Source organism: Rhinoraja longicauda, chromosome 30, assembly GCF_053455715.1.
Source record: "Rhinoraja longicauda isolate Sanriku21f chromosome 30, sRhiLon1.1, whole genome shotgun sequence".
NCBI classification, from domain to species: domain Eukaryota; kingdom Metazoa; phylum Chordata; class Chondrichthyes; order Rajiformes; family Arhynchobatidae; genus Rhinoraja; species Rhinoraja longicauda.
The window spans coordinates 27,791,340-27,816,411 of NC_135982.1; the positions used below are offsets into that span (position 1 = coordinate 27,791,340).

A 25,072-nucleotide genomic window follows, 5' to 3' on the forward strand; every position below is an offset into this window, starting at 1 on the left:
ATATGTTTTGATTATTTTGGAAGGACAGGGAAAGCAGCCATCATTGTTGTGCAAAGGATACGAGTTTGGTTTTATCAGCCTCTGAATATCACTCATTGCAAACCTGATTGCATAATATACTACATCCTTGAAACCAAATTAGCAGGACTATCAGTTGAAACACTTTGCCCTAGGCAAGCTTTAACAAGGTGCTTCTGTTTAGTTCTCGAAATGAATGAAAAGAGGGTGTGGTGAAAATGACCTCAACTTGCAAAAAAACAACCAGATTTTCAACCTGGTGTCTAATGGTTTGGCTCTACAGTTTTAGTGAAGCAACAAAATAGAAATCTGAAATATGCCGCACATTACATTACTTGTCAACAACATGCTTGTAATTCAGCTGAACCTGCTGGCGCTCTCCCTTACTCTAACTTCTAACCTACAATTTATGTTACAGCTTTCTGCTATCCAAGTTTAGCACCTACTGATTGTAACTGTCTTTTGAAATTAACTGCTTTTATTTTAATTGTTAACAGCTTCTCTGCTCTGTTTCCATTGACCAACATTCTTTTAATTCTTGCAGGTTCCTCCAAACTTAATGTCCCACAGTTTTGCTTCCTATTTTTGGCCATTTTGTTGTCCCTTTTACAGCTCATCTGTCCTTCAGTAGCTCACACTCTGTATTTGCAGCTGTTTTGTGGCTTTTTCATTCCGCTGTCCATTGCCTTCTAATTACATTTGACAGCTTTTCTGCTTTCAGTTTACTTCTGACGGCATTCGTTTTGTGGGCTGCAACTGCTTTCTCCTTTCTCGATTAACTATTTGCCGACAGGTTTCATGGCTATTATTTCCTATGCTGTTCTAAACTCTCAAAATTAATGATGTAGTATAACACAGCATGGATAATCTGTCCACTAAGAGGCCAAAAAAAAATCTACAAAAAATGGAGTTCATCTCAGTATTTTAAGTTGGTACCTTTTGATGCCTCACTTTAAGTACCCATGTCATGTACCCTTCAATTCCCTGTATGGTCTTAGCCGAAGAGAGGAAGCTATAATTGGCTTCAATATACAACAGTTCTAGAAATAAAATTAATTTAAGAATTCTAAAAGAAACTCCACTTGTCTACTGACCACAATAACACCGAATTATTGAGCAGAGATGTAGAGAGAGAGAGTGAGGATGGAATCGGGTGTGGATGTGGCGCAGTTGAATTGCTGACTGCTCCTCACGCACACGAACAATGAATGAGCAAGCTGGTGCATTTCTATTGGTCTAATTGCTTTGTCTGCACTCAAGTGGTATTTGGCTTGACTTGTGATTCAATCATCCACAAGATGTGAGTATGTATCTGTGTCCTGAATCGTTATCCCTCCCTGTAGGCAATTGTTGGTTATCACTTCAGACTTACCTATAATGTCATTGCACAAGATAAGATTTTGTGTAGAGCATCACATTTGATTTTTAAAAGATATATATATTTCCGTATAAATTTAACAGGCGCCCATCCAACATTTTGAATCTGTTGGCTTTTAAAGCAATCTCATCAATCCCATTGTCTCACAACTTCCCTGCAACCTATTCTCTCACATATGACCATCAACATCCCTGCTGACTCTCCTGTCACCCTTTCGTTGCTGTGACTATTGGGTTGCTATAAGTTACCCCAATAGTCTGCAGATTATTGAGATATCGGTAGAACTCGTATGGCGATGGAGAACAGCAAAAATTTAACACTGCACTGACGACACTGCGGATTAGAATTGATGCCAAGTTCCTGGAGTTGTGAAACAGGTACACCTACCTGCAGCACCACTGCACACTTACCTTCACTCAGCCCGTTGTGTACATTTCTGAAACAAAACTTGTATGTTATTTCAAAATCCAAAAGTCCACTCGCTCTGTGGTTGACGGTTTCATAATTGGGTCTGTGAAGCAAAATTGCCATGAGCTTAACACCTAGTGAAAGTTACTGTCGAGTTTTTTTAATAAATATATAGAAATACAGTAATTTAAGTAGAATTGTTGAAGGGCATTTATTCCTTTGATCTTTTCTAAAGAAACCTTTTGCTTTAAATTGAGAAGTAAGTTTGGTGTTGGGATATGGAATGCTTGTCTTGTTTCGGTTTTACTCTTGCGTATACCAACAGTAGAGTTGAGCTACAGTATATCCTGAGGAGCTTGAATTCATCATCTCTGTTGCATTCTCCCATTGGTCATGTGTGTAATCTTTGCAATTTGAGAGGAATAGTTCCAAGTGTTTGAGTATAATTTTGACATTTGGAACGGAATTGAATCAGACTCAACTCATTTCACATGGACCTCGTAAATCTTAGAGGAGAGACTGACCTGCTGGTAAGATCACATTGAGACGCAGGCCTAAAGATGAAAGTGCAGCATATTTCTTGTTTATTTTTGGTTTGTGTCTTATTCCAAATTTAAAATCAACTTGTATGTGATGGAAATAAGCAAAAAGTATTGAGATTAATCTGGTCCTTCAGCGTGACATTAACCTAATATTTTTCATCATCAAATTTTGTATTACATTGGAAAAAACTGATGAATTATTTGAGAGCTATTTTAGAGCTTGCATTAATTAGTTTTCCCAAACAAAGCGGCCAGAAAGAAAACCTTTAGTTGCTCTCCAGCTTGTTTTCCAGAAAGAATTTAAAAACATTTAATTGCTATAGGTGATTAGAAATAACACACACGTCTTCAGTTCTTTGTTTCCTTAAACTGCTCTTCTTTTAAGGATCAGGTCTTGGATATATTCATTTGGATCTGACAATGATGCTGGCTCTGGTTATTTCAGATTGTTGGTGTGTTTATTTGCACTGAAGTGGTGATTTCTCACTGCTGCACCACTTTCTCACACAGGAAGCTTGTACATTGACTCCAGACAAAACCTTCCTGCTTCAATGATGGGGCCCCCTGGGTACCCCCATCTCCCACCTCTCAGTACCCCAGGACCAGCCATGACAGGTAATCGCCCCGTATTAACCGCTTATCCCTGGGCCAACTACCCTATTCTTTTCCTCCCTTCTTTCCCTTTTGACCTGCATGTTGTATGCATGTCTGGGATCCTGGGTGCATTTTACTTGCATGTGTCTATTGAAGACAAATGGTTAGAAACTGGAATGGATTTGCAGTCTATTTGATTTCTATATTGCATCCTTAAACATGGGAGGCACTTCTGACAATATAAGATAATTTTGCTCATTGATTAATTTGTTAATGCCATGTGGATGCGACTCAGCTATAACCTCCGCTTCAAGGATGGAAGATTGTTATTTCACGTCCCACTGTACTTCCCAATTTATTGTTTTCCATACCATCCTGAAGAACCACCTAAAAGACAAATGTACCATTTTCCCCCTCCACAGTAATATCGCTTATGAACTGTTAATAACAGATCCCCAGCTACCCAACGTTGACATCTCTCATCTCAAGTTTACAGTTGGATCATAGAATCTCAGAAAATGTACAACACAGGACGAGGCATGTTGCTTTAGGTCAAAAGAAAGTTAATGCTGCTTTGTAGCTCCAGGTCTGTAATCCAAGCAGGTCGCAATTCTCAAGAGCACATCCAAGGACTTATTAAATATTAAGGATTGAATCTCCTGTAACTTTTCAGAACCCGAGGCAGGGTGAAAATATTTTTGTTTCCATGAACAAATTATGTTGAGTTTTGATCACTCATTAAGGGAAATGTCCTCCCTGTTTATTTCATCTAGGCACCTTTTACTCTATACATCTCACTTAAATCATAGAATCTCCCCTCAGCCTCTTCAGTTCTGTGTAAAACATCCTTAACTTATCCAATCTTTCCTCACGCTTAAAATGTTCCAGTCCTGGCAACATCCTCTTAAATCTCCTCTGCACACTCACATCTATCCAGTAAAATGGTGAATGACTAGAAGTGCACACCTTAGATGAGCTGTGGCCTAACTAAACACAAGTATACATTTTAGCATAACTTCCATGTCCCTGTAATCTGTGCCTCAGCTAAGAAAGGAAAGAAGCAGAGGAATTTATTATGGGGAACAAGGAAATGGCAGACGAGCTGAACCAGTAATTTGGATCTGTCTTCACTAAGGAAGATACAAACAATCTCCCAGATGTTCTAGTGGCCAGAGATCCTAGGGTGTCGGAGGAACTGAAGGAAATTCACATTAGGCAGGAAATGGTGTTGGGTAGACTGATGGGACTGAAGGCCGATAAATCCCCAGGGCCTGATGGTCTGCATCCCAGGGTACTTAAGGAGGTTGTGGACGCATTAGTGATCATTTTCCAATGTTCTATAGATTCAGGATCAGTTCCTGTGGATTGGAGGGTAGCTAATGTTATCCCACTTTTTAAGAAAGGAGGGAGAGAGAAAACAGGAAATTATAGACCAGTAGGTCTGACATCAGTGGTGGGGAAGATGCTGGCGTCAATTATAAAAGACAAAATTGCGGAGCATTTGGATAGCAGTAACAGGATCGTTCCGAGTCAGCATGGATTTACGAAGGGGAAATCATGCATGACTAATCTTCTGGAATTAGTCATGCAACTCTGGATGCATTCAAGAGAGAGCTAGATAGAGCTCATAAGGATAGCGGAGTCAGGGGGTATGGGGAGAAGGCAGGAACGGGGTACTGATTGAGAATGATCAGCCATGATCACATTGAATGGTGGTGCTGGCTCGAACGGCCGAATGGCCTACTCCTCCACCTATTGTCTATTGTCTATAAAATGTCCCATATGTTCTTAAAACAACTTTCGATCTGTCTTTTTTAAGGGTCCATAGAATACACTCCCATCGCTACACATCTGTCTATATCTTCTCATCTATTTGAGTTTCCTTGCCATTTGAACCTTCCAAAACTAAATACTTTACATGCTGTAGATGAAATTATTTTGGCACTTTTCATCTGTACTGACCAGACCATCTATCATCTTACAGTCTAAAGCTTTCTCTTTCTTGTGAACTACTTGTGAAATGATGGAATTTTCTATAATTTGCAAATTCTTTACAATGCTCCCATTTAAGTCCAAGTCATTAATATCTACTATAAATACAATGGACCCAGAACTGAGCTCTGGACTACCCTGATGAAAACAGCCCTGCGGATGCAAAATCTCCCGACCATTAATTGTCCCTTCCCTTTCGACCTCTGGCATAACTTTGAATCCAATTTGCCATCTTCTTAGTAATTCCATAAATTTTTACTGACTAGCCTGTTGTGTAAAACTTGTCCACACTTTGCAAAACTCATTGTAGACCATATCAAATGAATGTTTTTTAAAAAAAACTGCAGGTGGCAATCTGGAACAAAAAGAGAAAATGCTGGAAACAGCAGATTAGGCAGCATCTGTGGAAAGAGGCACCAAGTTAACCTTTCAGAGGGTCGGTCTGAAATGTTAACTCTGTTTCTCTTTCCACAGATGCTGCTTGACCTGCTAGATCACATCAAATAGGCCTTTTTACCTCCTCAAAAAATTGTGTTCAGGTTAGTCCCTTGACAAATCCATGCTGATTATCCTTAATTAATCTGTGCCTTCCTAAAATAAGTTTTAAAAATATCCTTGCAAATTAATTTAATTAATCTTTTCACCACATTAATTCACATTTAATATCACCCTCAACAATAATATTTTCCTGGAGATTTAATTGAACAATTTATTTGTACATTAACCAGTTTCCTTCTCAACCTTTCCTTTGTCTCATTTGAGCAAAGCTTCCTCAACTGAGCTAAGAATCCGCTCAGAGCTAGGCTTTATACATGCAAATCCATTTTACCATAAGAATATCTTTTAACTGAGGATTTTCATCCACAAACTTAATGTATTTGCTGCCAATGTATTCATAAACAAAGGAGATATTCCTACCATGACTGGATGGTTGGGGTTGGAGTAAAATGCTTTACATCGTTGCATGTTTTGCAGCCTGAGGAAATGTAGAGCAACAGTTCTGTTGTTTGCAATTGATAGGATGTACCATCCTGTCTGGGATCAATATTTCAGGAGCTTAGAAATCAGTTTTTGTTGTGAATAAAACCATTCCCATTATATTTCTTGGTTTAAACATTAGCAAATCAAATGAGCAAGATCAATAAGTCATCCATGGAACTCAAACTGCTTCAACTACATGGGTTAGTTTCTTCAGAATAGTATTTTGTGGGAAACTCACAGGGCCAGGCAGTATCTGTGGAGGGAATGGACAGGCAACGTTTGGGTCAGGACTCTTCTTCAGATGGAGTAGATTGAGTGTTCTGTGGGTGGTTATCTCGCAATTCAAGTGAATGCAGGTAGAAGGAAAATAGATCACTGGTAGATAGGCATTAAAAGCAGACAAGTTGTACAGGCGATCACCAGGAGAAAGGTCAAGAGAGCATAGTTATTAGATGTTCTGTAGTTGTTTTGTGGTTGCAGACATTGTCTTCCTCATGCCAGATTCAAGGACATCACTGAGAGACTGCAGAAACTTAGAGAGGAACCAAAGATGCCGGTAACAAAAGTAAAAAAAATAATGAGTTCTTGCAAGCAGAATTTAAGGAATTGGGAAAGAGATTAAGTAGCACAACAAGTGTTGTAATTTAGACACAAAATGCTGGAGTAACTCAGCGGGACAGGTAGCATCTCTGCAGAGAAGGAATGGGTGACATCACCCATTCCTTCTCTCCAGAGATGCTGCCTGTCCCGCTGAGTTACTCCAGCATTTTGTGTCGATCTTCGATTTAAACCAGCATCTGCAGTTCTTTCCTAAGACAAGAGTCGTAATTTGGTCTTTTGGTCCTTCTCAACACTGGAGGATAGTGCAGATAACAGTGTGGTCAGGGTGAATGAGGAGGAGGAAGGGTTTTTGATGTTTAGGACATTGTAGCAAATTCTGGGGAATGTGGAAACCGGGTAGATCAAATTGGTTGCTCCTCAGCATGACAGGTCTGTGAGTGCTGTTCAGGCAGATTTTATGCATTTGACATGGTTCAGACAGTAGAAGAGTGGGTCTGAAAATATAAGTAAGGAATTAGATGAGTGATTTTGGAAGGCAGAGCAAATAAAGCATGTAAAATCAATAAGGGAGAGTCTGGCTGCACTATACAGTATCTGTAAAAGTGAGGAGTTTGGTGTGAGCAGAATAGTTGAGTGGACTGATTGAAATGTGAAAATATAACATTGCAAGTGTGATGGAAACTTGATTTAAAGAAGGGCAGAAATAACATGCTACTCTGGCCAGGGAGTTTTCAAATGCAAAGGAAAGGAAAGGCAGTCTATCTAAGGGAAAGGCAATATTTGTTCAAGAAACTATCACAGCCCAGAGAAGGGATAATATGTTAGATCATCAAATGAGACTTTATAAATCAAACTTTAAAAAAACATAACAAATGGTCAGTCGCACTGTTTGGATTGTACTATAGACCTCCAAATGATCAAGGGAAATTGGTAAGCAATATTGCAGGCAAATGTATAAAGTCTGAAGAAGAGTCCCGACCCAAACGTCACCTGTGCACAACTTCCAGAGATGCTGCCTGACCCACTGAGTTACTCCAGCACTGTCTTTTTTTGCATATGTGTAAAAGTGTGCAACAAGCATACAATGGCAATAATTGAGACGGAGGAATGAAGTGTGGAATTTAATTGCACAAGTAGTAATTACGATACAGTAAATATAAAAAGCACATCAGGCAAAGAATTTCAATCAAGACATTCTTTATTTGCCTATATCTATAAAGCCCAGAAGATGAAGTTTAAAATTCTGCTTTGGGATTTGGGGAATGAGGTTGAACAGATGGGAGAGCATTTTAGTATTACTGATAATAATTCAGTTAGATTTAGCATAGTTATTTGAAAGGACAAAGATAAAATAGGTGCACAGATTTTAAATTGAAGTATTGCCAATTTTACTCGGCTGATTTAATAAAAGTGGAGTAAAGTCATTTACTTGTTTCTAAAGAAGCCTGGAGCAAAATGTTTGTGGTAAGGGAGAAGGCCAGTACAACTGAATCAAAGGTTCCTTGGAATACAAGGTCAATGCGGTTGTGGGGTTGGATAGGGAAAAAAGGGGAAAGTCGTGCAACGAACATAGAGAACTTGCTGCTGCAGAAAGCTGCAGAATTTGCTGTACAGAGGGATCTTGGGATACGTCCAGCAAAACACTGTTGCAGTGGACCTGATAAAACTCTTTCCACAGCGCATCTGTAGATGTTGGTGAGAGTTGTTGGGGACATACAGGATTTCCTATGGCTTCTAAGGAAATGGAGGCATTGGTGTGCTCTCTTGGCCATTGCTTTGATAGTCCAGGATAAGTTGTAGGTGATATTTACTCCTAGGAACTTGAAGCTTTCAACCATCTTCACTTCAGTACCAAAGTATATTAGGATATGTATGTAATACTTTGCTTCCTGAAGTCCACTGTGGTGCTGATCTAGGGTAACAGTGGGAAGGGGGTAACAGTGGAAGGGGTAATAGGGGGTAACAGTGGGTAGGTGGTAACAGTGGGTAGGGGGTAACAGTGCGTAGGGGGTAACAGTGGGTAGGGGGTAACAGTGGGTAGGGGGTAACAGTGGGTAGGGGGAACAGTGGGTAGGGAGTAACAGTGGGTAGGGGGTAACAGTGGAAGGGGGTAACGGGGTAGGGGGTAACAGTGGATAGGGGGTAACAGTGGATAGGGGGTAACAGTGGATAGGGGGTAACAGTGGATAGGGGGCAACAGTGGATAGGGGGTAACAGTGGAAGGGGGTAACAGTGCAGGATATGACATCAATGAAAATAATCCACTCTAACGTTTAATGACATTCTAAATTTGTTGCCTTTGAAGTAAAAAATCTGACATTCTGCTCACCCACGCTGTGAAACTATAAGATCAAGGTCTTATTTTTTCCTGCTTCTGCCAGTTCTGTTCAGTTAGCAGAATAGGGAATATACTTACCTCAAACTGTTTAACATCTGTTTGATGTTTCTTCCAGTTGGCAGCTTACTTAAGAAATCATGTAACTCCATCTAACTCATACAGACTAAAGGGTCACATTGTGAATTGATGATCTGACTGTTTTGATTGCCCAAATCTTTTCATGATCTTTCATCAAGGCAAAAGAAAGGAATGTGATGGAATAATTTCTATCTGCCTGGATGTGTGTAGCTCCGTCACTTAAAGTTCGACTCAATCCAAGATCTCCCATTCCACCATGAAAAGTTCCTAAGTCCTCCACCAACCTGACTTTAAAATATATCGCTGTTCCTACATTGCTGCTTGGTTCAAATCTGAAACTCCCTACCTGACTTCTGAGGGAATTTATTGCAAATGTGACTCGCCGCCAGTTTCTCAAATGCAGCTGGGAGACAAGAGGCAATCTATCCTATCTAGGGATTTCCGCTTTCGGTGAACAAATACAATAAATATCCTAGATTTCTGCAGGATTATTATGATTTGATCTTTGCAGCTGTGATGCAGGATGAAAACTTTAAAAAAAAATCCTTTGCATGCTTTAAGATTTTCTCTTTCTAGCCTTACAGGAGCCTCTTGTGTAATGTGATATGTTCCTTTGACTTGCAGTGGAGAATTCGTTCCATGCAAGTTCAGTGTGATTATTTAAGAGACTGTCTTGATATCTGTAGTAATGAAACTTGCTTTTAGCGGGGTATTTTTCAGAAGTTTGAAATGAGCGTGGAAATTAGGAATTCAGCTGCTTTGATTGCCAGAGCTCTGAAATTAATTGTGAAAGCAGAATCTGTGGTAGCTTTATAAACGGATACATTTTGGGGGTGATGGAGCGAGATCTTGGCATGGGAACAAAGCAGATAACTCAGAGCTATCATGCACACAATAGGTCACATGATCTCTACTATAAAATTCTGAGTAAAGAATTGTCCAATTTTCCCAGTTATGCACTGTGGTGAAATATTGAAAGAGCAAGGGGTAAAAATTTTAAATTTTATTGAGTTAAGATTAAGAGAACTTGTGCATGATTTTCATACTTTAGTAGCTGTGGAGCAAATTTTCCAGAAAGATATTACAGTGGATGGTAGAAAAGGATTTAAAAGGCAATTTGCATTTAATTCAAGAGATCGGGAGATATGAGAACACAAATAGAATTGATTCTTTAGGTACAATGATATTTTCCAATGCATAATCACACTTTGTGCTCGCTACACCAGTTGCTCCTCAGGTTATCAAATAGAGCATATCCAGTGACAATGATTTTTCCAAGTCGCATAGTCATTCTGTATGCAATCTCAAAAACAGATGCAATACTATTTCCATATAGTTTCTGGCCTAGAATACAAAGTCAGAATCCCACTGTGTTGCAAGTTCCAATGAGTTGTGCTGGAGTCTCCGGTATGTCATTTGATAGTTAGTTTGAACGTAAGCCAGTGCACGAGTTACTGAATAGCGATCAAGGCCGAGACTCCTTGAGGAGAAGGATTCCATATTAAGTCACCATTCTGTAGAATCATAGTGTGGAAACAGGTCCTTCAGCCCAATTTGTCCACACCGACTAACAAGTCTCATCTGCACTAGTCCCACTGGCCTGCTTTGGTCCATATCCCTCTAAACCTATCCTTTCCATGTACCTGTGTAATTGCTTCTTAAACGTTGCGATAATCCCTGCTTCAACGACCTCCTCCGGCAGCTTGTTCCATACACCCACCACCCTTTGTGTGAAAAAGTTGACCCTTAGGTTCCTATTAAATTTTTCCCCCTTCACCTTAAACCTATATCCTCTGGTTCTCAATTCCCCTACTCTGAGCATGAGACTTTGTGCGTCCCTGTAAATCTTCTCTGCATCCTTTCCAACTTGACAACATCCTTCCTATAAATTCCCATTCCTTCTCTCCCGAGATGCAGCCTGACCTGCTGAGTTACTCCAGCATTTTGTGAATAAATACCTTCGATTTGTACCAGCATCTGCAGTTATTTTCTTATACTTCCTATAAATTGAGATGAATATTCTAAGGTGGGATAAATGGGACCCTGGGCATGGAAGATTTTAAAAAACGGGAGCTGATGTTCCAACTTGCTGCAATATAGCTAGAAACTCCTCGTGGTAAGTTATTGTAGTAAGATAGTTTGTCAATACATTGATCTTTGATTAGGACAGCCTTCTCAGGAGGGAGAAGAAATTAATAGTAGGAGAGAGAAATAAAAACAAATTGCTGGAAACACTTTGCAGGTCATGCAGGATCTCTAGGAAGTGAAACAGAATTTAACTTTCAGGTCCATGCAGGGTCATTAACCTGAAGCATTAACTGTTTTTATCTCTACAAATGCTACCTGGTCTACTGATTATTTCCAGCATTTTGTTTTTATTTCAGACTTCCTGTATCTGCACTTCTTTAGCCTCAATTAGAACATAGACCAAAGAAAAGCACAGCACAGGTCCACTATGCCTGCACTGACCATGATGTCAGTATGACTAATCTCAACCATCTGCACATGGTCCGTATCCCTCTAATTCCCTGCCTGTATGTGTGCCAATCTAAATGCCTCTTACCCATAGCTATTGTATCTGTCTACCACCTCCACTAGCAGTTCCAGGCACATACCACTCTGAGTTTTAAATACAACTTGTCTAGCACATTTCCTTTAAACATTCTCCCTCTCACTTTAAACCTATTTCCTTTAGTATTTGCCATTTCCACTGCGACGAAAAAGATTCTGACTATCTACCCTATCTATGTCTGTAATTTTATATAGAAGGCAAATTCCTTGTATGTATACATATTTGGCTAATAGAATTTATTCAATTCAATTCAATTCAAAACCCTCAACCTCTAATGCTTCAGAGAAAATACTCCATACTTGTTCTAACTCTCCGTATAGCTAATGCACTCCAATCCAGGCAACATCTTGGTGAATATCTTCTCCACCCTTTCCAAAGACTCCCCATCCTTCCTATAGTGTGACAAGCAGAAGTGCACAAAATAATCAGTGGCCCGACCAAAGTTTTATATAGTTGCAATATGACCTGCCAACTTTCATACTCATTGTCTTGACTGATGAAGGCAAGCATGCCATATGCCATCTTTACCAGCCTGTGCCCTTGTGCTCCACTTTCCCGGAACTATTGACCCAACATTTCTCCACATCAATGCATGAGAGGATCTTGCTATTTACTATGTACTTTTCTCCTGCATTTGACTTCTGTTTTTGCACTTTTATTACCTGCTCATTACCTAGTATTGCTAATTATGATTAATTTACGGTATTATTGATTATTGTATGTATTTGTGTATGTTTTGCATTAATGGGCCTGTAAAGCTGCAGCAACGAAGAATTTCATTTTTCTGTTGACAATAGACAATAGACAATAGGTGCAGGAGTAGGCCATTCAGCCCTTCGAGCCAGCACCGCCATTCAATGCGATCATGGCTTATCACTCTCAATCAGTACCCCGTTCCTGCCTTCTCCCCATACCCCCCCACTCCGCTATCCTTAAGAGCTCTATCCATCTCTCTCTTGAAAGCATCCAACGAACTGACCTCCACTGCCTTCTGAGGCAGAGAATTCCACACCTTCACCACTCTCTGACTGAAAAAGTTCTTCCTCATCTCCGTTCTAAATGGCCTACCCCTTATTCTTAAACTGTGGCCCCTTGTTCTGGACTCCCCCAACATTGGGAACATGTTTCCTGCCTCTAATGTGTCCAATCCCCTAATTATCTTATGTTTCAATAAGATCCCCCCTCATCCTTCTAAATTCCAGTGTATACAAGCCTAATTGCTCCAGCCTTTCAACATACGACAGTCCCGCCATTTCGGGAATTAACCTAGTGAACCTACGCTGCACGCCCTCAATAGCAAGAATATCCTTCCTCAAATTTGGAGACCAAAACTGCACACAGTACTCCAGGTGCGATCTCACCAGGGCCCGGTACAACTGTAGAAGGACCTCTTTGCTCCTATACTCAACTCCTCTTGTTACGAAGGCCAACATTCCATTGGCTTTCTTCACTGCCTGCTGTACCTGCATGCTTCCTTTCAGTGACTGATGCACTAGGACACCCAGATCTCGTTGAACATCCCCTCTTCCTAACGTGACACCATTCAGATAATAATCTGCCTTTCTATTCTTACTTCCAAAGTGAATAACTTCACACTTATCTACATTAAACTGCATCTGCCATATATCCGCCCACTCACACAACCTGTCCAAGTCACCCTGCAGCCTTATTGCACCTTCCTCACAATTCACACTACCCCCCAGCTTAGTATCATCTGCAAATTTGCTAATGGTACTTTTAATCCCTTCATCTAAGTCATTAATGTATATCGTAAATAGCTGGGGTCCCAGCACCGAACCTAGCGGTACCCCACTGGTCACTGCCTGCCATTCCGAAAGGGACCCATTTATCCCCACTCTTTGCTTTCTGTCTGTCAACCAATTTTCTATCCATGTCAGTACCCTACCCCCAATACCATGTGCTCTAATTTTGCCCACTAATCTCCTATGTGGGACCTTGTCGAAGGCTTTCTGAAAGTCGAGGTACACCACATCCACTGACTCTCCCCTGTCAATTTTCCTAGTTACATCCTCAAAAAATTCCAGTAGATTTGTCAAGCATGATTTCCCCTTCGTAAATCCATGCTGACTCGGAATGATCTTGTTACTGCTATCCAAATGCTCAGCAATTTCGTCTTTTATAATTGACTCCAGCATCTTCCCCACCACTGATGTCAGACTAACTGGTCTATAAACACTCTTGACTTGAGCCAAAATGTATAACCTCAACCTGCCATTTATCTGCCGATATTTCCAACTTATCTATGTCCTGTTGTATCCTTTGACAACCGTCCCTATGATCTGCCAATCTTCCAATTTTTGTGTCGTCTGTAAATTTACTAAATGGACTACTTTTGTTTTGACCGAAGATAGACACAAAATACTGGAGTAACTCTGCGGGACAGGCAACATCTCTGGAGAGAAGAAATGGGTGACGTTTTGGGTTGAGACCCTTCTTCAGACAGGTCTTCCTCGGCCCTTAACGTCACCTATTCCTTCTCACGAGAGATGCTGCCTGTCCCGCTGAGTTACTCCCAGCATTTTGTGCCTATCTTCGGTGTAAACCAGCATCTGCAGTTCATTCCTACACATACTTATGTTTTGATCTAACTTATTTATTATAAACAACAGAGGTCCCAATTCTGATCTTTGCAAACACCACTAGTCAGAGACCTCCAGTCAGAAAAACATCCTTCCATCACTACATTCTATCGGTTATGCCTAAGCTAATTTTATTTGTCATCATCCATGTCCTTATGAAAGCCGATGTGAAGTACTCATTAAGAGCTACGCCCACTGCCTTGGCTCCATGCAGAAATTCCCTCCTTTGCTCTTGAGTGGACCTATCCTTTTCCTGCCTGCCCTCTTGCTCCTAACATGCAGGTCTTGTCCAGATTACAACAGAGTTCTAGCCCTAAGATACATTTGTAACTAGAACGGTCCACGAGTCTGAATTACAACCTGTGGCAGCATATTTGAGTCAAATTATAGACCAACCAAGGGCAACATGTAGTTACACCAGTGTGTTTAACTCAACCATTCAAATATCGCCACTAACTGAGTTCCCACACAACAGGAGATGCCTGCAGCCCCACCACAGCCAGCAAATCCATCCCACCAGTCTCCAAAATAATTATTCAATGTCAGGTGCTCATTACCTGGGGAGGACAGGTACGTGTAAAGTGGCTTGAGAATCTCATTAATCCTACTCGACAAGGTCATTTTGTGTCCCGTTATAACCATCCGCCTTCCTTGTTTAAGCTCTTTCCTGCTTCATTTATATTCCGAGGAGGCCTTGTTCAATTTCTGCTTCTTAAACCTTGCATTTGGAAAAAGAATTTTGTTTTTCTGTATAAAAAACTAAACAAATCTTGGAGTAAGTCACTTGCTCTGACAGCTTCTTTTAATGGGCTGAGTATAATCACAGTGTAGAGTCCTCAAGTACAGTGAACTGCTAATAATAGTCTGCTATGAACAAGCATGTAAGAACTTGCCTGACACATCCTTCCCATAAACTGGAGCTGCAAGGTCAAATACAATTTGATGAAAACACGATGTAGTTAAAGCTGACTGGGATGCCATGCCCGATGCCATGGCTGATATATCCACGATTCTCAGGAACTGAGTCTTGTTATTAATTTTCAACAAGAGACACGAGAATCTGGAGCAAATGGCAAACTGCGGGAGAAACTCGATGGGTTGAACAGCAAAAGTGGAGGCAAAAGTATGGTTGACTTTTCAGGTTGAGCCCCTACATCAGGACTGAGAGTATAGATGGGAGATAACCAACTTAAGAGGTCCAAGAGATCCTGATGCAGGGTCCCCACCCAAAATGTTCATAGTTGCTGCTTGATGTACTGAATGCCAACAGCTGTTCATCATTTTTGGCTAGGTTGTGTAAATTATCATATGGGAAAACGGGTTCACGACTTCTTAAGATGGGTAATTGATTAAATGAGTGTTTGCTGTGAGAAGACATGAAATGTCTGCTTGAAGGGTTTCTTAACCTGCTGCAAGCAGTTGTTTGCCATCGCTCCAGCTGTGTAAAAAAACCATTTAATTTTACTGTACCTCAGTAAAATTAAATATGATAAATAGCTTGGTTACACTAACACAAAATCTGGCCAGACACAGAGTGCTGGAGTAACTTAGTGAGTCAGGCAGCATCTCCGGAGAACATGGATAGGTCATATTTCACCTTTCTTGGGGTGGCACAGCGGTAGCGTTGTTGCCTTACAGCGCCAGAGACCTGGGTTCGATCCTGACTACGTTTGCTGTCTGTAAGGAGTTTGTATGTTCTCCCTGTGACCATGTGGGTTTTCTTCTGGTGCTCCAGTTTCCTCCCACTCTCCAAAGATGTACAGGTTTGTAGGTTAATTGGATTCAGCAAAATTGTAAATTGACCTTAGTGCGTAGGAAAGTGCTAGTGAACGGGGTGATCGCTGGTCGGCACGGACATGGTGGATTGAAGGATGTCCTCTCTGTACTCAAGTCTAAAATTCTTGACCCGAATCGTCACCTATCCATCTTCTCCAGAGATACTGCCTGACACGCTAGGTTGCTCCAGCACTGTGTCCCTTTGTGTAAACCAGCATCTGCAGTTCCTAGTTTCTACAAAACTCAACCATTCCTTTTGTTTAATCTTCTGTGTTTTTGCCCAGCAGGCCACCATGCAGCAATGAACCAGCAACACATGATATCGCCTTCCAGCTTTCCAATGCACAGATCGATGTCCCAACACCCTGCAGACGATATCCAAGATGATTTCGACTGGGATTCCATTGTCTAATTTGTCTTTCAAAGGACAAGCCTGTCAATGTGACTCGGATATTCTTTTAGCTTCTTGCCTATTTGTGTCGGCCATTGCTGGCCACAATCGCTGGACTGCTGTCTGGACACGCCCCCACCACCACTCTGCAAGAGAGCTGAACTTATTTTGAGAGGGGGGTGGGTGGGAAACATGCCATCTGCTTGCAGTCACTATCGAAACGTGGAGATAGCTGCTGACCCCCTCAGTGGTGGAGCAGCGGTATCAAGCAATGAAGCTTTTTCTAACTCTGAACAGTTTTTTTTAAATCAAAGGGATGTGTTAAAGGTTAATGTCTGAGCATTGTTCGTCTGAATGATGTGGCTCAGATGTGATCTAAGGTTGTGTAAGGATGGTACATTCAGTGCAGTTTCTCTCCTGTGTGGGTTTTTTATTGGGGGGGGGAAACACTCCAATAGGAGGAAACACACACGAATAGGCGATCAGAAAGCTGGCTTCTAGATGGTCTCTTCGAGAGGAAGTCAGGGTTACTGTCAGTAGCTGGGAGGGGAATATTTTACAAAATGAGTTTCTTTTCAGAGAATTTTGTCTAAATACGGTGCTGCAGAGAAACCTCTTGATTTTTGTTGAAAATCCAGTTGCTGGAAACCAGGATTAGTATTGAAGACAATACTAGGGTAACTGGGGAAAGTGTCCTAACGCTTCAAAGGTTGCATTGCTTTGGCTTGCATTGTCTTTGAGTCCCCAGCTTTTGTGCACACAACACCAGCTTCCAAGTCTGAACTGTTGGGATTCTCCCCAGAGATCCCACCCGGCTGCTCGTTACTACATCTCAAAAGGGTAGCACTAAATTCGGGTTTGCAGGTACCACGTACCGAGTGTCGATGTGGTTTTAATCAGTATCCCAGTGATTAAATGTAGTAGTGTGATGGCAAATGGGTCTGTCCCTCTCTTTGGTGGTGGCTTTATCCAGCGGAGTATCCTGAGATGAATGTTTAGCCTCTTCTGGTGAGTTCGTAATCTTCAAGTCGCAGTCATACAAACATGCAAAAGAGTGAAGCACAGACTACAGAGCGCATGCATGGTGAGAACTTATGAAATGCTAACCATCCCTTTTCCTTTACCAAAAGTTACGTGATCATAGTAGGAGCAAAACTGGTTACTGCCTTCCTCCTTCCTCTGCTGGCCAAGGGGGAAAAGGGCTAGAGTCCATCGTATCCCTTGGAGAGGTGATGCAGGGGAAGTATGTTAACCAATATTGCATTTGTCAGCTTTGCATGTTTAGTGGTGGATAGTTGAGAATTTCAATATTGGAATCCCATTCTGCTTTTAATACTTGCGTTACACTTTGTTTTCAATGAATTGGAACTTTTTTATATATGCACTTTCTGGAACTGTGCCTACTTGATTATTTCCACCTCCCTTTTATAAAGAAGAATCGAGTAGTGCGTTCAGACTGCAATACTGATATGTGGATGCACAATCTTTCTTGGTTTACATTTTAAATTAAGATTCAAGTCAAATCCATGCGAGTATCAACATTGGGGCAGTAGGAACTTTGTCGTAATTTAGTGAATGGGTGCTTCCCAGCGCAACACTTGTTTTTGGTAGTGCATGGTTTTCTTTTGCCCTCCAGCTTCTCTTTCTTTCCCATTGTCTCATTTGCAATTGAGGGATACTGTTCCCATGATTAAGACAGTGATGAAGTGTGTTTTTATCATGTTATATTTTGTCAGCATGCTGATCCAGGAGTAAACAATGTCAAAATGGACAGGGCTCACTGTTGCCCCAAACTTGTCACCACACGCTGCTGGGAAATTATGACTATCTAATAGCAGAAGTTTACCTACTGCAAAAGCTTGATTTAATAAATCTTTGTGGATGTGTTAGATGCAAGACGGAGACTGTATAGTTCGTGAATACCTATAAGGTGTCTTCACTCACTAGAACATTGAACTGAATGAGGAACAACCTGAATCTTGATGTGCACCACAGAGCAGGGATTTAACTTGGGTCATTAATTCTGCCTTCCATATTCTTTTTTTTCCTCTTTAGAAGTGTTGTGATTTCTTGGAAGTCATATTGCAAAAAACTGGTTTAATGCATTTGCGTTTAAAATCTGAATTTTGAATGAGGACATTTTTGCAGCCATAATGTAAAATGGAAGATTGTGATTGATGAAAGCTGGTTTTTAAGATTAATTTTCCCCACAGTAAGTTAGTACTTCTGATTTGTGCTTTGTTGAAATATCTACAATCCTAAACTCTTAATTTAAAATCATTTGGATTTTCTGTCTTGCTTTTGGTTTACATGAAAAGGTTACTGGTAGTGCAAGACAGTTCCGTTAACAAGTCTTCTGGCTCTTGCTTGAATTTCAACTTCACCATTGCTTGCCTGCTGATTTTTAATCTCCACTCTTTTAATCCTCTCCTAGTTGCAAAGTAGTAGGAGTTGGGGTTAACAATTTTATAGACTTGTAGGTTGTTCAGATCAAGATTGGTGCCAGTACTATATAATCAGGATTCAGCAGTTTTTTGCTAAAATGTTTTGCCTTTTCTCACATGACTACTGAATAAGCTGAAGAAAAAGGGGAAATTAAAATGCTAGAAATATGCAGCATTTCTGTCGGCCTCTGCATGGAGAAGTAGGTCAATGTTCCATTTGCGATCCCTCACTAATTTCTTGTTCAATGGCAGTTCCCACTTAAGCACTCTTTTTGTTTCACATGGGCTTTCACATTTTCTGTTTTTTAAAAATTGGTACTTAATGAAGTAAACCCAAACAGTTTGAGTATTAACTGGAGATGTGAAATAAAATGTGAAAAAAAATAAGGAACGTTTCCTTAAGCTCAACCAACTGTGCTCGCTTGTTTCTCTTGTGTTGCGTGTCTGACCACTTCAGCTCAAATTGTTATTTTATGAAAGCACAATTTCACTGCCACAAGAAACTCTCTAAGCATTTCTAATTGGACTCTGCAGTCAAGATACTAATAATCGCACAACAGTTGCCAGTTGAGTTCTTTCCTCAACAACGCTAATGCTAGACCTAAAGCACCATACTTTAAAAAAAATAATGGATACACTACTGGATAGTGATTAGAAGCATAAATCCTTTTTTTTTCTTCTTCTATTCTGACCCCCTTCTTTCTCCCTTCCCCACCCCAAGTGCTGCCCTTACAGAAACTGGAGGTGAAGTGGTTTGGAAGCATGGTAGTGGTTTAAAATATGCAGTATTAAAACTGGCAATTTATTAAGCACAACTGCAACAAGATATGCATTAAAATGTGTATTTCAGACCCAGATAGCATTTAGCACTTTAGCTTCAGGGTAAAGTTACTGAGTTTCCAGTAAAAGATTAAAACAAAAATTGTCGGCATAACTAAATTGTATAAAGTTTGCTGTGATGTGGCAAGATGTACTGAAGTGGAGAAATCAGCTGGTGCACTTTTTATATTTAAAGTTAATGAAGGTTTTGGGAGGAGGGAAAAGATTGATATGAATGTTTGCATTGCAAACGTCCATTTAAAAAATCTCCCATTTTTGCAAATAAATAAGCTAAATTTATGGTATAAAATATATTACATGAATCCTTTATCCAACCCTTTCTCTGCTTGGTTTTGGTGCTAATATTGTCAAGTTTTAACTACTTTCTTAATTTTCTCTTAAAGATAATATTATTACAGCACAGAGTTTAGCAGAAGCGTTGTCGCTGTACTTCGACAGATTATTTGAGTCGGACTAGAGCTTGATTCGTATCTTCGAGGGCGTAGAGTTTTTATAACAGCTGTCAAACTAAATCTTTTTGCCAAAGATTCTGAGCTATGTCCTGATTTGTAAATAAACCAGATTGGAGCATTTGTGTAACGTTCCACCGACTTTATTAATTGCTGTTATGTTTGACAAGCCAAAATTTTGATACAAATCTTTTTTTAATAACAGTGCTATCAATTAACCCAAAATACAATGCATGATAAAAGCAATGACACCACCTGGTGACAAGATGTATGTCGCAGCCCATTTTGCAGGAAAATAGGACATCAAATTCAGCCCTTGGAGAGGACATGTTAGTATGTTGTTGAATAACTGAGGCACTTTTAATTGTCCAGATCATAATCCTTACACAAGATATCTGACTATTTTGTATGTAATGTAAATCAGAAAATTGACTCTTTACGATTTAGCATTTGATTTTGGTTGATAATGTTTTGCATGATGTGGGAGGCACGAGCCAGAATTTTAACTTATTTTATTTTGTGTTCAGCTTTTTAAGACATTTCAACTCATTAAATAAGGCCCAAGTTTACAATGTATATGCTTAAAGTTAGTTGTTCATTCAGAGTATATAGTTTTGAAAAACATTGCTAATGCTTATGTCTGTGATTTTGAAGGCATTTTAGAAAATAATGTTGTCCACATTCATCTTGCCTGCACGTGTGAATTAAGGTTCTGGATTGTGGTAGGTCGATTTCGGGTCTTGGCTGACACTGCTGATTTATATTTGGATGGGTAGGATTAGAACATAGAACAGTACAGCACAGGATCAGGCCTTCAGCCTACGATGTCTGTGCAAAATACTTTTTAACAGCTATTTCTCTTATGGCTGAAGCCAAGGTCAGCGAAATTTCCAGGACAGGTTAAAGTCTACTTGGAGTAAAAAAATGCCTCGGGGATACACCTGTGCTATTTTGAGGGAATCTGTCTGGAACTAAAATTTATTAATGATTTCTTTCCTGGCAGATTTTAAACAATTGGTTCCTCCTTACTGTTACCGTTATTGCTTTTTACAAATCTAAATCTCAACTCTCTAAAGTTTTCTCTTTTGTGTATGACCTGAAACAATATGTAGCTTATTTCCATTTCACCAGGCAGCTCTCCTTCTCCGCACTGCCTTCTACACTCTTGCTCAACTTGTCTCTTCTCTTGCCCCGCTGGTACCATTTAGTAATTCACCGGTTTCGTGAAAGAAATTGCAACTCTCTTAAGTGAAATTGTGGATCAGTGGACTTAATATAGACTTCATAACTCCACTAAAGTACACATTTAACATGGAAAATATATACAACTGCGCCATGCACCTCAGTTCCTTGAATTCTGCATAATGGAACAGTTTTTGTTTTAATGCCTTTTTTATCCTGTCTGGGCAAGTTGTTATCTCAACTAATTCTGTTTGGATTTTAGATTAAATTATAGAATCAGTGACTGCACACAGCCCATCAGAGAGGAATTGATGTGTTCAATGGCTTGTATGTTCTTCCCCTGTCTCCATTTATCTCCACACCTCACTCGGGACCAGCAGAGTAAAGCCACCTTGATCCACTGGATATGCTTTGCCCGATTTATGGGAGGCAAGAGAAAATACCGAGACCTTGGGTGGTGCCTGATTTCTAACTGAAAGAGTCACATCATTGGCTGGATCCCATTGTTTACAAATGTTGGCATACTTTAAAACCCCAGTTAGTTTGTCATTTTTAAAGGAAATTACATTAAAATGACCAATATTGTGAATGTTTTTTTAAATATATATATATTTTTTGAAATTTAGCTTTTATGAGAAAGATGCCAGTTTAACCTGAATACTGCTGGATTGTTTAGTACATCCACTATTTAAAAAATAAAAAAAATTGAAAGTTGTAGAAGTATTCAAGATCTAGTTTAAAAGTCTGTGCAAGAAAGAATTGATCAGTCCCTCGATCAGTGTGCTTGAGTTGCAGAGTTAAGGGCTAAATAACCCCTCTCCACATACAGTATAGATCCCCTTGGAAAATAATCAATTTATTTTGATGTCTGCACTGTTAAGAATTTTATTTCATGCATGTAGTGTTGCATTCTTGCTGTTTTTAAAGAGAAAAATTTGCAAATAATTTCAGACAAAAATATATTTACGGAATCTTCTAAGTAGCAGGAGGCAGCAGCTCATCAGAGAAACGTTAATGCTGCACTATTCGACAGGTCTGCCATAAAGGGCAGCCTACGATGTAATACAGTATGTAGAATTATAAATATTACTGACTACCTTTAAAAGGTGCATTCTATTTTTAATAAAACATTAATCACTGAAATTGAAACAAATATATAATATGTAATTAGCCTATACCCTTTAAAAAAAGTTTAATTGACTGTCGACGTAGGCTGCCTTCCCTTGATAAAAGAATGGGTGGAAAATGCTCTACTTTGGTTCAGAGGACAGCAATGGTGTCAAAGGCAGGATCGAGGGCGTGATAATTTAGAACCAAGATTCTGCGTCCTGACGCTCAGACTCGCTTGTCTGGTGGCCTGAGTGCAGCCATTCCTCGGGCAGCGAGTGAGAGGGGGAAATCTAAATCATTTTGGGTTTGATGTCAGGATGCAACAGAGCAATTGGTGTGACCAACGCGACCTTCAGGAAAACAAAAGGGGATAAAATAATAAACTTAAATGCAGTAACTTTTCTGAGACTGAGTGTTGCTTAAGATCTGTGACTCGGGAGAGCGGACCTGTATGAAAGTCATTAAAAAGCAAAGTCTTGAACGCAGGAATAGAGAGAGACTCAAAGCGTTCACTTTCACAGAAGAATTAAGTAAATTTTAAAAGAAAGTGTTTGTTGCAGTTTGCATTAACAGCTGGCAGAATCACTACATTAGTGAATTTCTGCAGTCGAGGGGCACAGCTTTGACTTATGGTAGGAGCACTATTGTGCAAGGAAGGTGATAGTTGCTGGTAAAGGAATGTTTCCTGTGCGAATTCAAAAATAGATTATTCATTTACAGTACAAAGGATAAAAGTAGCGATCCTACTTTCCAAATAGGCAAACCCCATTCTTCACCTCCCCTACTTTGCACTTGAGTTGAAACGTTCAGAAGGTGTTAGTAAGGTTGGATTTCTCTGTTCCAAAAATCCTGATGAATACTTTTTTTTAATGACCTGGTGTATATTTAAATGGGTAAAAAAAAATTGTCCTCTGGCACCTCTATAGTTGATTCGTGTCATTCAGAGTTTGGAATGAACTTTGTTCACAGTGTGATTGCTGTTGTGACGACAGAGGGGTGTAATCCCTCTGAGGATTTTCTTTTTCATTTTTGACTGTTGTAAATGTATTTTTAAACTTTGTAGCTGTGTCGGGCAGCATGGACAGATTTCTTGCAGTAACCAAATGATTTTTTTTCCCAAAAATCAATTACAATTTGAATTTCTTAATAATTGCACATTAAAGACTTGGACAGGAACCGTTTTCTTCATGAGGTTTTCTTGGAACAGGAGTCTGAACCTCTTTGGAGTTGGCTTATCTCCCCTTGAATGCACTGCCATTGTCTTATGTGAAATCTCCCTCTGTGTTTGCAGTAAAGAGGACACATTGGCAGTTTTGGAAGTAAAGGCTACAATACAAGCAGGAGGAAAATCAACCTCCGGCATAACAAAAGCAATGTTGGCTTTTGTGGCACATTAAAACAAAATGGAAAAAAAAGGTGTTGTGGTGTTCATGTGCTTAATTGTAAATATATTTGTCTTTGAAATTGTCCTTTTATTTTTTGGGGTGGGAAGGGGGACAAGGCAGAGACCAGGGTTTTATTCTATAAAGGAATACAGAGTATTTTGATATTGTGCATTCCAAGGGTGATGTGTACATATCTATGATGTATATAATGATGAAATCATTATCATTTTGTACAGCACCAGCTCCTCTCTGTACTGCTGTTCTACAGTCAGTGTTTCAGTGTTTGTATTTTTTGTTACTGCACGTTTTATTAATCCTAGCTGAAAGAAAAATGCACAACTATCCTTTGTATCAGTTTACTGCTGTAAAATACTACCAAATGTCATTAGTTGTTGCTGCCAGTCGTGATATGCATGGATGGCACTTATAATAAATGCTGTAGCTTCAGTTGTGTGTTAAGGGCTTCTCTTTTAATGAGATGGTGTAATCAAACTTGCAATTGCAGAGACTGTGTGTGCGCGCAGAACTAACTGTGTGTGTATTTAATACTTTGTAGCCTCGATTATTTTTAAACAAGAATTCCAGATTGACAACTGTGCAGACCAACTTGTAGTTAAGAAAAAGACTGGGGGAATAACTCAGCAGGTCAGGCAGCATCTCGGGAGAACATGGTTAAGTGACGTTTCGGGTTGGGATCCATCAGAAGAGGGTGTGAGGAAGGGCCCCAGCCCGAAAAGTCGCCTATCCATTTTGTCTAGAGATGCTGCCTGACCTGCTGAGTAACTCCAGCTATTTGTGTCTTTTGCAAACCAACATCTGCAGTTCCTTGGGTCTAGTTTATATTTAAATGTGGCTTTCAACATAAAAGAATATCTAGGGACCCTACTAATAAAAGGGTCAGTGTTGTACAGAAAACTTAATGCAAGGGAAATAGTTGATTTCTTTTCTGGAAGGTTTTGAAGAAGAGTAGAGGGATGAAGTGTTTTTGAGAAGGTAGGAAAGCTACAAGGCTGTGAAGCACTGGTCTATTAATGGCAGAAGAATGCAGAGGACGAAGTTGAACAAAGTACACACAAGAGTACGTAGCTGGTGATTTCCAATAGAAAGCGCAAGTATAAGGAAGTACATGAAAAATAACGATGATGGCATCGAAGAAAAGACATAGCCAGCCAAAGGAAGCATTGGTGAATAGGACCATAGTGAATATGTACCTTTTCATCACTCTAGTTTCCTTCTCCCCTGATTCCCCTTTTGTTTCAGAGATGCTGCCTGACCTGCTGAGTTACTCGAGCATTTCGTGTCTAGGGAAGCATTAGTGAGACAGATGGATGCAGTTGGGGTCTGCAGAGATTCCTTGTATGAAAATATAACTTAAATTTTGCCATGGTTTTAAGTAGGACAGAGTGTTGTGTTGTCTAATAGATTAGCCCAAA

At 40.0% G+C, this 25,072-nt stretch overlaps 1 protein-coding gene across 12 annotated transcripts in view; it reads left to right on the forward strand.

Annotated features, from left to right (window-relative positions):
• Positions 1-24,086, forward strand: part of foxj3 (forkhead box J3) — an 84,974-nt gene extending 60,888 nt beyond the window's left edge. For 4 of the 12 annotated variants that reach the window (XM_078425637.1, XM_078425639.1, XM_078425638.1 and 1 more), the window contains one exon: positions 2,857-3,137. In XM_078425637.1, coding sequence (XP_078281763.1) covers positions 2,857-3,137 — 281 coding nt within the window. Of the gene's footprint in view, positions 1-2,856; positions 3,138-16,122 lie in introns of those variants that run through there. The other 8 variants (XM_078425643.1, XM_078425641.1, XM_078425645.1 and 5 more) reach the window with 4 other exon arrangements.
• The last annotated feature ends 986 nt before the right edge of the window (positions 24,087-25,072 follow it).